Source organism: Mytilus trossulus, chromosome 4 (genome assembly GCF_036588685.1).
Source record: "Mytilus trossulus isolate FHL-02 chromosome 4, PNRI_Mtr1.1.1.hap1, whole genome shotgun sequence".
Lineage (NCBI taxonomy): Eukaryota > Metazoa > Mollusca > Bivalvia > Mytilida > Mytilidae > Mytilus > Mytilus trossulus.
This window is the reverse complement of record NC_086376.1, coordinates 25,281,277-25,296,369: the sequence shown is the minus strand read 5'-3', so window position 1 is coordinate 25,296,369 and position 15,093 is coordinate 25,281,277. Positions and strand designations below refer to the sequence as shown.

Below are 15,093 nucleotides of genomic sequence, written 5' to 3'. Positions count from 1 at the left end.
TCAAAATGGCATATAATACTGTACATAATCATATGAAAAAAATCCAAATACCCATAAATCATAAAATGTTTTTCATTTCATTAATAGAGACACACTTTTTCTGACATTTTTTCAATGAAAGTTAAGGTAGAAAAAGATCAAACAATATAAACGATTGTGTTATTATAACAAACCATTGTCATTCTCCTATTGTCAGAAGACAAGTCTATTTAATTAGGCTTTCACACGAACTCTAGGAGTCTCGGCATCGGTAAAATCAGGATATATATTTGTTATCATAGTAAAATCGCATAGTTATTGACATATCTTCCTTTAAAAGCTGGATCGGAAAATTATTGGTTTGTTTTATAACTGAGCCGTGTCTATAGAAGTAGTCACGGTGCAATTGCTTGAAAATTTCTGCTTTACTTAGCTAATTAAGAATAATAGGATTACATAGAACAGATTTAAAAGATGACCTGGAAATATTTGAATTATGTCATCTCGTGGTATGTTTTATACTACTATATGTATTGTGCACCAGTGGTCAGTCAGAACATCATTTCTGATTATTTCTTCAGAATAAACTGTTCTATATCAGATGGTGCAGTTTCTCACACATACAACACAATCGAGTGCGCCTCAAAATGTATTTCAGATGATTTATGTGAAGGATTCCAAGCTTATAAAATTAGTTCTACAGTAACACTTTGTGCCTTATTCAATATCAGTTCAGCTATATATGTCTCTAATCAAAATGAAAAGACTTACATTAAAACAGAGTTAGTATATCAAGTAAGTATTTACGATATGAGAATTAATATGATTTTAAGAAAAAGATTGCTTTTTATTTCAGATCATTTGAATATTTTGTTTTCATATCATTGTCTCTCGTGATACAAAAGTAATGTAAAGAGTATCAATTTAAAGAGATAAAAGTAAAGAAACATTTCGTTTTTTCTTTAGCCAATTTACTCTTATTTTTCTAGACTTGTTAGTACTATTGTTATATATTTCGGAAATAAGAAGCAGTTTCGTATCTTTAACTACAACCTTAAAAGTCCGTACTTCTATGTTATAACCAATTGACATTCATATTCACTAAAGCTAGAGACAAATGACTTCACTAACCAGGGTCATGTAAAAAGTGTAAGAAAGAGTTGTCTTTGTATTTCCTTATTTTATTCAAAATACTTTAGTGCCGAAAAAACTAACGGCTCTTTAGACAATACTTCAGGGTGAACAACACGAACTTCTGATTCAATTCAGGCTGTACTTAAATTTTTGAGGAATACAATTTTCAAATGTCCTCGAGTCGATGCAAACATTTTGAATAGAGAAGACATCTGTAACCTGTATATAACTGTCGTCCAAATTCAATTGGCGTATTTTCTTTATTCATAAATAAACTAGATAAATATAAAATATTAGAATATTGGATCTAGGAATATTTTAAGCTGCTTAACACTGCATTATCTTGGAAGTGAAAACATCTTGTTACACCCATACCAAATATTTTAGACACATACAGGAAGACTCCAACGGCGATGTTGATACTGACCGTTTTTTCTCAAAGCACTGATGTTAAACAATACTCATGTTGATGTCCTAATATTATAGACTTTGACATCAACTATAGATTATCACGGTAGAGCAATACTCAGCAATTCGTCTCAACCCCAACTTTCGTTGCGATACGTTGCCATTTGTTTTGTTTTTAACAATAAAAATGATAAAAAGAACGGATTAGAAACAAACAGAATGACCCAAGTAGAAACTTGTTTTCTGAAGAAAGAAATCAAACATTGAAAAAAGCAATTCAAACATAAAAATCTCTAAAACTGGCATCATCAGGATGCTAATGTTATATCGATAACATATTTGTTGCGTTTGAAGGACGCGTCTTTCAATAAACAATCAGCATTTTAACTGTGCTCTTCTTTTTTTCGACTTATTCCTTTATTCATATCAGTAGACTTCATATTGGAGATAACCTTTGTACCGCAGGTGTAATTTTGTCTATCCACATCTCATCCGAGATCAGCTTTCCGATTGTAAAGTTCCATTTTTATGAAACAACATTCAGCAAGATCCTGCATATGGAGTATATATATCTCCAAGTTAATACGATATTCCATATATTATGTTCCCCATAGATGATATATTGTTGTCATTTTAGCATCACTTTGACATTATGGTTATATTTTGACGGTCACTCAGCTTTTATTGGTTGAGACATCTGGAGTACCCGAAGAGAAAACCGACAATCCTTGTCAATTTACCTAAAACTCATGCGCCAGTTGTGGTTTCAGACTCACCTCATCAGTGAGTGATTCTGGTGATGATCACTTGTCCATCGTTCCTTGTCGTGATTTCCTTGATAGAGGTTACCGCTCACAAAGAAGATACGGAACTAAGGTTTCTAAGTGGTAAAGTTGAAGCTGTGGCATGAATTATCATTGATTTATGTTCATAAATAGAAGTTATCTGTTTATAATTGATTACCTTAGCGGTATTTGGGAAAACTTTAAGATTTAAAGACCTCACATTAATGCCTCTGGGTGCGAGAATTTCTCGCTACATTGAAGACCTGTTGGTGACCTTCTGCTGTTGTTTTTTCTATGGTTGGGTTGTTGTCTCTTTGACACATTTCCCATTTCCATTCTCAATTCTATCTTCAACTTTGTTTTTGTCTGTTTACGTTTTTTGATGCAGGCGTCACTGATAATTGTTTGGTAGACAAAACGATCGTCTGGCATATAAATTTATCCTTTCGACACAGTGACGGTCGTAATAATAAGATGTTTCACCGTTATGGCCCATCTGTGTCAAAGATAGCCACGATTATGTTCCAGTTGTTGTAATTAATTTACAATCCCTTTCCCTTTTCCTTGTGACAATTTCGAACGAGACTTAACGCCGAATGTGTACTTACAACGAGCAACACGACGGGTACCACACATTGAGTAGGATCTTTGATATAATATTTGTCAATGGAATGTCATAGCATGCAAATGATAAAATAATCTGTTATGATATAATTCAATCACACATGTGGTTTACGAGACATACAATAAACAGGAGGGAAACAGATATACAAAGAAGAAATGAAAAGAAAAGAAAATATTTGTATATGTTCGCAGATTACTACATCTTAATTGTTTTCAAGATAAAATAAGGAAGCTTTTTTTAGTCCATTCAACAAAGTAAAAAAAAACTGTCTAAAATTTTCTGCATTTTGCTTGTTGATCAACATATATGTTCCTAACAAATGCTATAATTTCAAGTTACATAAGGCATTTGGTGATCACTCAAGACTTGACGATGTTTCTAATTCTTTGGAAAGGCACACGAATAATTTGTCTAGGAAACATGAAAAATCAAAATAATCTATATTGCTGAATGCGACATTTTTTAACATTTGCAATGGAATCAAACATGTTGAAGATTCATGTACAAAAAACGGATAATTAAAATTATTAGTAGGACAAATATAAAAGGAAACCAATTTTTAAAGCCAACTCGGTTGGTTTTCACAGCTTATTATAGAAGTATGAATTTTCTATTATAGATATCTACACGTTCCTTTCGAAAAACATTATTTTCCCAATTGAAAATTAAAATCTGAAAACTATAACTATTGTTATCTATTGTACGGTTTTTAATCTTAATACCAAAAAAAAAACCTGTATGAAACGCAATGTCATGCCTATAATCACATTCTATCAGTTGGACCGTACAAAAACTGTTTCCTATTAACATTTGAGTTTTAAAATGTTACTGGCATGCACATGCCATAATGAACAAATAATTTGATTTGAGAATAAAGACAAAATAGACAAGAAAAAATAACTTATCAAGCATCGACACCTTTTTAATCAACTATCAGTTCTTTTGTTTTTAAACGGTGGGAAATTTAAAGGATTACGTAATATTTCCAAATCAATTTTACTTGTAAGGATTAGTGTTTTATTCGTTGGTTACATGGTATGTTATTCTCTATTTAGTCTAAACTATTCAAGTATAGTTTGTGTTAATATTGAATTAGTGCGTCAATTTGATTGGAATACAGATTATATGTGTCCTGCAGTCGCTTACAAGGAACTAAAAACACTCCATTCTAATAATGATTACGTCAACCAATAGAATTCGTTCTAAGAAATTCAAAAGGTATGTATCACTACAAAGAAACATGACCATACCGAATACGTCTTAAAAACAGAAAATGGAACGGATCGTTTTCAAATACAAGAGAAGCGTGTACCTAGTTAGCACTTATGTGTTGACATGAAATATCCTTAATATAGTCATAATTATAAATCAAATTAATTGTTTACATTGATTTTTTTAAATACTATAAGGCATTACTACATCAGGAATAGTGTACATTAGCTGAATTTGGCAAAACTTTTAGGAATTGTTGGTCCTCCATGCTCTAGCATCACAGGTCAATGAGACCACAATTCCATCTTGAACATGGATTGACTAGCATTACATGTCAATGAGACCCCAATACTATCTTGAACATGGATTGACTAGCATCACATGTCGGTGATACCACAATACCATATTGAATTGGATTGACAAGCATCATCTGTAGGTGAACCCACTATAACATCTTAATAAATTGAGAATGAAAATAGTAAATGTGTCAAAGGGACACAACAACCCGATCAAAGAGCAGAAAACAGCCGAAACATGAGTGACTAGCTGTCAGTGAAACCACAATCCACTCTTTAACATAAATTGACTAGCTCCATCTTTCAGTGAGACCCCAATATCATCTTGCATTTGAATTGAATAGCATCACTTTTCAGTGAGATGACAATACTTTCATAAATAGGATTTGACTAATATCTTTTTTCAGTGAGACCCCATATATTCCCAATTTCTATTCTCAATTTTATCAACATTACAGATGATTTGGACAATACACGAACGAGAACAACATGAACATAAGAAAAAATACATGCAGACAAGCAAGATAAGCTGTATCAATATACGATGTTCAACAGAGAATACGTCAAACTAATCAAAGCTTATGATATGCTAACTCACATCTAATCAGAGATTGATAGCTGGTGCTCCGGAAGGAAGTGTATATCATATTTAGAATCAACTGAGTACACTAAACAATTGACATCTTCACTAAACTCTATATGCATCATAGACAATGGAATTCGTGAATTTATCTTTTGACATATCGAAGTAATAATAAATATATCTGGAACCTATAGTTCAGTCAAAATGTCAAATTGATCACATGGGTTCCAAATTGATTTACACTATGACTAATGAGTTTTGATGAGTTGCAGACAAAAAAGGGCAACATAACTGAACTGAAATATCTGTCACTAAATCTAAATCTAATCAAATATGTCAATTTCTACTAAATCTAAGTTAAATCTATATAAACTTTCTAAACTTGTTAATTAAGATCAAAAATTATAAATCATCAAAAAGACATTTAACAGTATTAAACAACGATTACATATCCATTTCACATCGATGTAGCTTTGGTTTGATGGTAAATCAGAAAAAAAAATCCACAATGATTTTTTTCATGTTTATTGTACAAGTTTGTATTCAGCTTTCGCTCTTTTTCGTCCATGCCCTAAGAATATTTTCTATTTCAATGAAACAGGTTAAACCATATAGTGTAAGTTTATAGACTTAACCGAAAAATCGAGAAAAAAAATGAATTAAATACTTGGTATAAGTCCTCCCCTTTGTTTTGAAGGGTTAATGAAACAGGTTTAAACCATATAGTGTAAGTTTATAGACTTAACCGAAAAATCGAGAAAAAAATGGATTAAATACTTGGTATAAGTCCTCCCCTTTGTTTTGAAGGGTTAGTGCTCAATTTAATTTCTGTGTCATATATTTTTTGATTACTGTTTGTCTTTTCGTCATTATTTCTGTTTTAGCTTGTCCTTCTTTCTTCTTTTTATCTGTTTTATATCTTTATGGTGTTTAATTTCACCTTCTTTTTTTTTTTTTTTTATCTTTTCTTCCTTTTTTATATTTTAGTTTTTCTGTAATAGTAACTTATCAGGAGCTTCTACGTAAGACCGAAATGACTTTTTTAAACTTCAAGTCTGCTATATAGATTATGTCCGCTCAAAAGTAATTCAAATATGTGTGACTATGCTGAACCAATCTATACAAAAGATACAATTAAGTCTTTTTCATATCTGTTCTTTCGTTTAGAAATTGCCAACTGATGGTCAGATGAGAATAAAACTAGAAGATAAATTGCATTCCGATTGTGAAGCTTCCATTTCTAAGTAACAAAATTAAAGCAGCGCCTGAATATGGAGTATATGTCTACTAATTAAACCGACATTTCTCTCAGATTTTCTTGATATGGGATATCTGCTCACAAGGAATCTTTGAAACCAAGAATTCCTAGTAAAGTCGAATCTATACTAGGGCAGTTTTACTGATGCCATCATGATAGGACAGATTTTCCGCTTCAAAATAGACTGCAGTCTCAAATATTTTAAATTTTTAAAAGTTGTATGTAGCCTCATACATGCTCTTGTCTTTAATGCTTAACATAGGCACAATGTTTTACATAATTAGTTTCATCCGTTTGATTTCGTGTAGGATGGTGTTTGATAGATTTATGATCCTTTTTTATTTTCAAAATCAAGAGGCCAAAAAAAAGAACCCTTTATATTATACCTTACCCTTTATAGTACGACTTCGTGTGTGGCGTTTTCAAAAAGTTACATAAAGATTTCTCCTAGTTATCAATTCATAGTAGCTTTCCAATATATCATAGTATTGTCCTAAAGCTTAAGTTTATTAAAACAAATTTTATTTCAACAATGACGACTTCAGCTTTAATTGAAAAGTGAAGAAAAAACGCGAAAAAACACGATATATATTATGTCTGATGCTATCTTTTCTATCAATTATTATATTGTATTGGTTACTTTTGAAATCAACCGGATGAGAGTATCTATTACTAATTGCATGATGTATCAAAGAAAACTAGCAAAATTAAAGTTAATCGATTTAGCTGCGTAATAATTTGATCGAAAGTATACATTTCAATTTAAGTCATTTTATGTTTAATAGTCTCAGTTAATAGTATGCAATTGTATTGCAGTTTTCCTTTATTATACGTTTGTATATTTAGTACTGTAATGGAAATCAATTAATGGACAATTTTATTTTGGTTTTATTTCTTTATATTGCGTTGTTAAAAAGCATGAGCACAGATAAATTAAACATGCCGATGATTGGTCGTCTTTGAATCGAGGACGCATAAAAAGAGACGTGGGAAATAAGTCAAGGTCACATCAACCTGCCAATGCATTATCAAAGAACATATCACATAACAGTTTAATAATGTTAGATCTGTAAATTTGCTTTCGCAAATTTTTTGTTCTTCCCTCCCCGGGATTCGAACCCATGCTACTGAGATATCGTGACACAAAATAGCCTGCACTGTAGCCGTCCCGCTAGACCACACGATCACCTGAGCCTCAAAAAAGTGAAGCTTTGGTGGCCGGGTGTTACCTTTACACGTCAGTTTTAATATATATATATATATATAAACGAGTCTAAATTGAAAACTACGTTCAAACCTATGACTGCGTTGGATAAAAACCGCAGTTTTTATACGTGTGCATGTCAAACAAATTTCGTTGTAGAAGGGTCTAAAAACAGCACAAACAACATTTTCCAAAAGACCAAAAGAGTGAAAAAGTATATTTAAACAAAACGCATTTGACTAACAGGTCGAACAACTGATGTTCTTTAATCCTGCTGACTGCCATTGGCGATTGCCAAATAAAATTGATCACAAGATGTAACAAAATGGATCCTAATATAAATTTAATACGTCACAGAAAAAAAAAATTGTTAACTTGTGGACAGGATGTTGTGCCACAAACATTCGGTGTCAATATTTCTTTAGTACACCATATCCGGATTTCGACAATAAATGTCTCTTCAGTGATGTTAGGGATCGAAACGGTATTTGGAAGGCCATATAAAAAGTACCCTCATTATATATATGTGATTAATTAATTAATGTTAGATACAGTCACAGAAAATAATTATATTCATATATATATATAGGGAAGAACCAAAAATTTGCGAAAGCAAAGTTACAGATCTAACATTGTTGGGTTGATGTTTAGACGAGTTGTATATACATTATGTACACAGCCATGTATCACCATCATTGATGGCGATCCGATGGATACATCTGTTGTAGGGTTGTCACTGACTCAGACGTACTTATGAATATAATTATTTTCTGTGACTGTATCTTACATTAATTTGTAGGATCCTTTACTATAGATAATTTAGCTGATCTGTAACAATAACATCTTCATGCCTTATATATCATGTACTGTAGTACGCCGCTAGATTAAAACTGACGTGGAAAGGTAACACATGCCCACCGAAAGCTCTTTTTTGAGAGCCCAGGTGGTCGTGTGGTCTAGCGGGACGGCTGCAGTGCAGGCGATTTGGTGTCACGATATCACAGTAGCATGGGTTCGAATCCCGGCGAGGGAAGAACCAAAAATTTGCGAAAGCAAATTTACAGATCTAACATTGTTGGGTTGATGTTTAGACGAGTTGTATATATATATAAATGAGGGTACTTTCTCTAAAAATGAGGGTGCTTTTTATATGGCCTTCCAAATACCGTTTCGATCCCTAACATCACTGAAGAGACATTTATTGTCGAAATCCGGATATGGTGTACTAAAGAAATATTGACACCGAATGTTTGTGGCACAACATCCTGTCCACAAGTTAACAATTTTTTTTTTCTGTGACGTATTAAATTTATAATAAGATCCATTTTGTTACAACCTGTGATCAATTTTATTTGGCAATCGCCAATGGCAGTCAGGAGGGTTAAAGAACATCAGTTGTTCGACCTGTTAGTCAAATGCGTTTTGTTTAAATATACCTTTTCACTCTTTTGGTCTTTTGGAAAATGTTGTTTGTGCTGTTTTTAGACCCTTCTACAACGAAATTTGTTTGACATGCACACGTATAAAAATTGCGGTTTTTATCCAACGCAGTCATAGGTTTGAACGTAGTTTTCAATTTAGACTCGTATATATATATATATATATATATACATCTATAATACTAAAATTACGAGGTCCAATTTGTCAGCCGTCATCACGTGAAAACGACGAATCAAAGACTACAACTTATATAGTACAAAGGTGTAGATTAAAAATTACACCACTCCTGGCCCTTTTGTTTTCCACGTAATTAATATTGCCAATAATTAAGAAGTTCCGGGTCGAGTCCGATACCGATACCAATAGTATAATCACCTGTTACTTATTATCGTATCTGTACGTTCCGCATCTGACAGGGGCATCACCAAACAGTGTATGCAAGATTAATATACTAAATACACGGGTCATAATCACAGGGTTGACACTAATAAATTGTCAAATTGTTACCTATTGTAGTATTTTAATCAGTAAGACTTTCTAAGATAACAATACGAATAATAAAAATCTGGACTAAAAATAAGGCGTATATGTACAGTTTTCAATTTGTTAGCGGACATGAGTGACGTAAAACAGCGAATCAAAGAATTCAACTTAATTTATAACTAATATAGGACAATGCTGTTGATAAAAAAATACTCCATTCCAGGACCTTTTGTTTTCCAAATAATTAGTATTTATCATGACCAATAATTGATAAGTTCCAGTTCGACGGGTTCAAACAGAAAGATTTGAAAGCAGAGAACACTGTGTATCTTATAATCGGCATGATTTTATCAAATGACAATACTAATACAAACGTAAGGCTTGCGCATAGTTATATACTTTAATTCAGTCACGGATCCGCGATGTCACGGGTGTGTACTAGTATATATAAAGGGAACGCAATTCAATTTTCGGGAGGGGACGTTAAGAATGTTTGTCGAGTTATTAAGTTGTAACAATGCAAAATTGAAATTAGATTGGCGGTCATTCTTTACGACAAACAAAATAACTGATCTGAAAGGTAGACCACCCACTTACCACTGTACACCACGTACTGTGTTAAAACAGCTCTGAAAAGAACACCATTTCCTTGCCACAAAACATCACGTACTGTGTTACGATCCTAGATAAAGCCGATGGTGAAAGGTATAACTCTATATTTTTATATAACCTAATTAGTCGAGTGGTCTAGGGTGCTGGTCATAATACAAGCGATGTTGCCGCAGATCTAATATTGTTTGGATAAATTAGACTAATCAAATATAGCTATAATATATGAGGTTTTCTCTCCTAGTACTAGTAATGAAGATTTCAACAAATATTCACAGAGTTAACTGTCTATTATGGAAATAAGTGTCTACATCGGTGCTGTTTAAAGCGTGTTATTCGACATTGATGTTTCTAAAGTCGTTCAACACCGTTTGGTCCCTCCTTTTCTTTGACAGTCAACCAAAATTGGCAACAACTCATGTATTCATAATTTCCTTCATATGCAGTGTTATTAAAACTGACGTCATGTTTTGTAAACAAACAAGAGTAAAGTTTCGTTTCATCGTTACTCATAGAAGCAGAATGTGGAAAAATTCATTGGAAATATTTTTTATTTAAACACGATATTTGCATACAGTCAATAACACTCGGTTTTAATTTCGGGTAATAAATGCCATTCAACACTCTAGAGTAATGAGATGTAAAATATTGAAAACAACACGTTATTAATTTCTTGCGTCCGAAGCGCTTTTCTGGATTTACCTTCATCAGGAACGCTCAAAGCCAAACATTATGTAATATACGATATTTTTCTTGAAATGATACATTAATGAAACCTGTCAATCATATTTAACTTGTACTAAAAATGCTCCTTTCTTGAAAAAAAAAGCTTAAAGAATAGATGTTTTTTTTCTTTTAGTTTGATAAATGTAACACAATACCAGAAACGACACACGAAGGAATAGTCTCCATTGAAACAACAGCACACACTATGGTTCAAAGTTATAGTAGCTCTTATGAAACAACACAAGAAACGTCATTAAAAGCAACCACCGTTTCCACGACAACGACCATTAGTTATACCTGTTCTGTAGATGCAGCAATATATAGCATCAGTAATGGAGAAATATGGTTATTCTTTGACAAATATATTCAAATATATACTTCTGTAAATGATTTGACTACCTCCAATTTTCGGAGAGAACATTTGACCGATATATTTACGGATGCACCTTCTAAGGTTGATGCTGGTTATTCTGATGGAACCAATACAATGCTTGTAAAAGGTAAGATACTGGAAACACTTCACAAAGCAAATGTAACTTGACAACTTTTGATTCTCTGTATAATATGTTATAAAGCCCTAATATTAGAATTCTAGGAAGAATTGCACAGCCTAATTTTCAGCTATGTTTGATTTAGAAAAACATTTTATTTGATTCGAAAAAGGGTATAGCGTGTTACAACTAATTTATGAAATCGGGAATCAAGGTGAAGATATTTGAAAAAAAAATGGTCTAAGCAGAATGGGTAGACTATAGAAATCAAACTACCTAGGAAACTTGCATGTAAACTCCAAACACACATGATTGGCATTGTAGTTGTCAAAGTATTATTATTTTTCGCAAAATTATTCGTGGATCTTTACGTTCTCATTAGCTGAATTTAATAAGTTAAAATCATGTATTGAGAATAAGATCACTTCTAGGGTTCATGCTTCATGCTTTTTTTTTCCATTTCAGACCAGATGATCTACACCTATAGTAGTTTAATTCAAAGTTCTTCTATAAGTACTATATCACTAGATAGTCATTTTGGACTGACAATGCCACAGACAGACGTAGATGCTATTATCGTTAACGGTGTTGGTGACATATTCTTATTTTCTGGTGATACTGTTTATCGTGTTGAAAGTAGTTCTCTTTCTTCATTTCCTATTGACAATAACGGTAATCAGAATTACTACAAAGCTTCAAATCATGCGCAGAGACCTACAACGGTAACTGCTGGAACAAAAATGGACTCTACCACACACTATATATTTGATGGTAACCAGATTTATGTATTTACGGAAGATAACAAAAGCTGGGCCAACATTGGCAGTATTTTGTGTAATTTATAACGGTTATGAGTTTGTAATTTCACTGTTATACTATTGATCCATTGAAACTCAAATTCTATACTGCCATTCACATATATTACTTTACTGTTATCATCATGCATAAATAAAATTGAGAATGGAAACGAGGAATGTACCAAAGAGACAACAACCCGACCATAGAGCAGACAACAGCAGAAGGTCACCAACAGGTCTTCAATGCAACGAGAAATTCCCGCACCCGAAGATGCACATGAATTACTTCATTGTTATTGTCATGTACTTGTTACTATATTGTTACATTAATGTACATTTGGAAGCCAGAAGTTTACAACTGAAATATATGTGCATGTAACTATAAACTATTGAATTGACAACAAATGAGAACCAATGTAATTTCCATTATATACATAAACATTATAAACTGTCAGAACGGTGAACAAAAATCAAAATAACTTTATAAAGTATCCAAAATCTTTTATGTTTGTCAGTGAATGATGGTATATAAATTTTAATGACTTTAATATTTGCAATTATATTTCATTGTTTCTATATTTCAAAGCATCTGAAAAATCCAAAAGAAAATACATTATATGAGACAATATCTGAAAAAGTATAATTTCCATTTCCCTCCTGTTACGCTGGGTTTTTTTTCCACATGTGGACACGTTTGAAAGACCGAAAATGTATTTCTTGTAATACAATGTGAACAGCATCATTTCCGGAATATATGACTCAATATGTTTAAGTGAATAGCAGCCAGTTTAAAAAGACTGAACTCCCCAAAGATCAAAATTTGCAGAATTTTTTTTTTTATTGTTCTCTCCTGTTAAAGCCTTTTTGTTTACCTTCTGAGGATATTTCATTGTCAGCACTATAACAGTACATGTGTTTTTATAGTATCTTATCAAATTGATATGTAGATGGAAGTAAACTTCTACACAATTCAAGTAAATGAACAAAAAGTACTGCGTAATTCCTTTCTGCTACACTCTGTCATATTATCTGATAAAAAGTAACAGCATAACAATAATTAGTAACAGGAAGGATGTTCAAGGCAATTTCACTGATGAATCAAAAAGTTAATCTACTGTATGCCAACCATTTCATTTAAGATCATTTAATATAAATTATCATCACCATATTAAATAAATTCAAAGTAATATACAGTATATTGATCATAATTGGCATTTGGTAAACTATTGCAGCATATACTAGTAAACCACAAATAGTGCCTTAAACTTATTCCTTATTCCAATTTATATAAACTTTTTAAAATTGGTTCACTTTGGTAACAGGAAAGAACTGGATTTTTTTGTACCATTTTTGAAATTGCCATTGTTATCACATTTAACCATTGTTTGAATTACAGACAACAGTTCCTAGATCCTCAATGAGTGTTCTTTGATTTGTGCTATTAAAATACCGGGTCTAAAGATTTTTTTCTTTTTTTTTTCTTAATGACAAAAATTAGACTTTTTCAGATATTGTCTCATATATATACTCAAATAGTGATCGTTTCGATTTTCAAACTTCTTTAGACATACATCCAATTTACCCGACACATGCATAGTCTTACACTCCGAACAGCGCAGCATATACAATTTACTTCATATGATTCAGGGTTGCCGTGGTTTTCAGACCATTAAAGATCATTAAGCTAATATGTCAATGTACCACATCATATTTTAAACGTTTCCTTCCGGAAAGGACTTCGCCAACAAAAGTTTGATTTACTTGTGTCCAATAAAATATGTTTAAATATATTCCAATAAAATAAATCTGACAGTATATTCTCGTTATACGATAGAAATAAATAGCCTTTACAGCTTGTATTAATTTTTATTCAATAAAAAATCACGAGTTGTCAAAAGAGACAATCCATAATAGTCATGCCTGTGCAGCATTACCACACACAGGCACAAAACAAATAATGAAATTAATTTTAAATATGCACCACGGTAATTTATTGAAGATGAAATGTTGACAATTCAGTATAAATTATTTGCGTAACAGATACGGGTTTCTACATAATTGATAACAAAACAGAGACAAATTACACTGAAAGATTAATTCAGTATTATTCTTTGAATTTTCTTCATGGGAAATTGATAATGGATATTTTATTTTTAACGTAAACAGTTGACAGGATTAAATTTGCATGTCGTTTTCATTATTGAAGTAATTTTGTTTTCATTAACGTCAATTTCGTTTGATTTCCGTTTTATGAATAAATGACTTTTTTGAAAAGTAGTTTCTGTCCAATTTATTGCTTTTGGTGTTTAGACAAGGAATGAACATATTTAGTTGTGTATGTACATGAACTATTTTTTGTCGAGAGAACAAATTAAAACATTGGGCATAGTAACCACATTCAAACGAAAGTTCCATAAGTGCATAAGCAATGGAAAACTCAGCTAGATTTTGTTTAATAAATCTCATCACATATACAGAGATTTTAATTCCACAGAAGAAGATGTATGATTCTTAATGAGACAACTCTTCACAAGAGACCAAATCACACAGAAAATAATAAGTAGAGGTCATCGTACGGCCTTCAATGAGCAATGCCCATACCGCATAGTCAGCTTTTTAAAATGCCCCAAAAATGACAAGTGTTAAATAATTCAATTGAGGAAACTAACTTGTACACCCCAACAACAAACAGACACTAAATACCGATCTGAGAGTACTCGCAGTTACTGCATGTCAGCTAGTTCAAAGCCAAAGACAACTAATAAAAAAATATGCATCTAAGACTCCTTTTTACAACCTTGAATTGCATTAATCGGATTATACTTTTGTTTTTTACATTTATATAAAGCATTAATTTATCATATATGTGCCATGATTTAGTTTTATTGAAAAAAGTTTATGCGCGGAATTAATTTAATGGACTTTTTTAAAACTGAGTAAACCAACTTAAATATTTTATCTTTTGGAGATGTGATATAGAATATATCTTCAGAACGCAACCTTGTAATATACATGCATTTTGTGCGGTACGAGTTTGGAATAGGTTATTTAAAGCAATTATTT

General features: G+C 32.1%; 1 protein-coding gene across 1 annotated transcript; it reads left to right on the top strand.

Moving 5' to 3' along the window:
• Positions 1–312: 312 nt before the first annotated feature.
• LOC134713827 (uncharacterized) lies at positions 313–14,198 on the top strand. Its single transcript, XM_063575102.1, has 3 exons — positions 313–774; positions 10,876–11,242; positions 11,699–14,198. The coding sequence occupies exons 1-3, from the start codon at positions 454–456 to the stop codon at positions 12,076–12,078; spliced, it is 1,068 nt and encodes a 355-aa protein (XP_063431172.1). The 5' UTR covers positions 313–453; the 3' UTR covers positions 12,079–14,198.
• Positions 14,199–15,093: the final 895 nt, after the last annotated feature.

Coding starts and splice junctions, on each gene's coding strand:
- LOC134713827 (XM_063575102.1), top strand. CDS start 454: ATGACCTGGAAATATTTGAATTATGTCATCTCGTGGTATGTTTTATAC. Junction 775..10,875: donor AAACAGAGTTAGTATATCAA/GTAAGTATTTAC, acceptor TTTTTCTTTTAG/TTTGATAAATGTAACACAAT. Junction 11,243..11,698: donor CAATACAATGCTTGTAAAAG/GTAAGATACTGG, acceptor TTTCCATTTCAG/ACCAGATGATCTACACCTAT.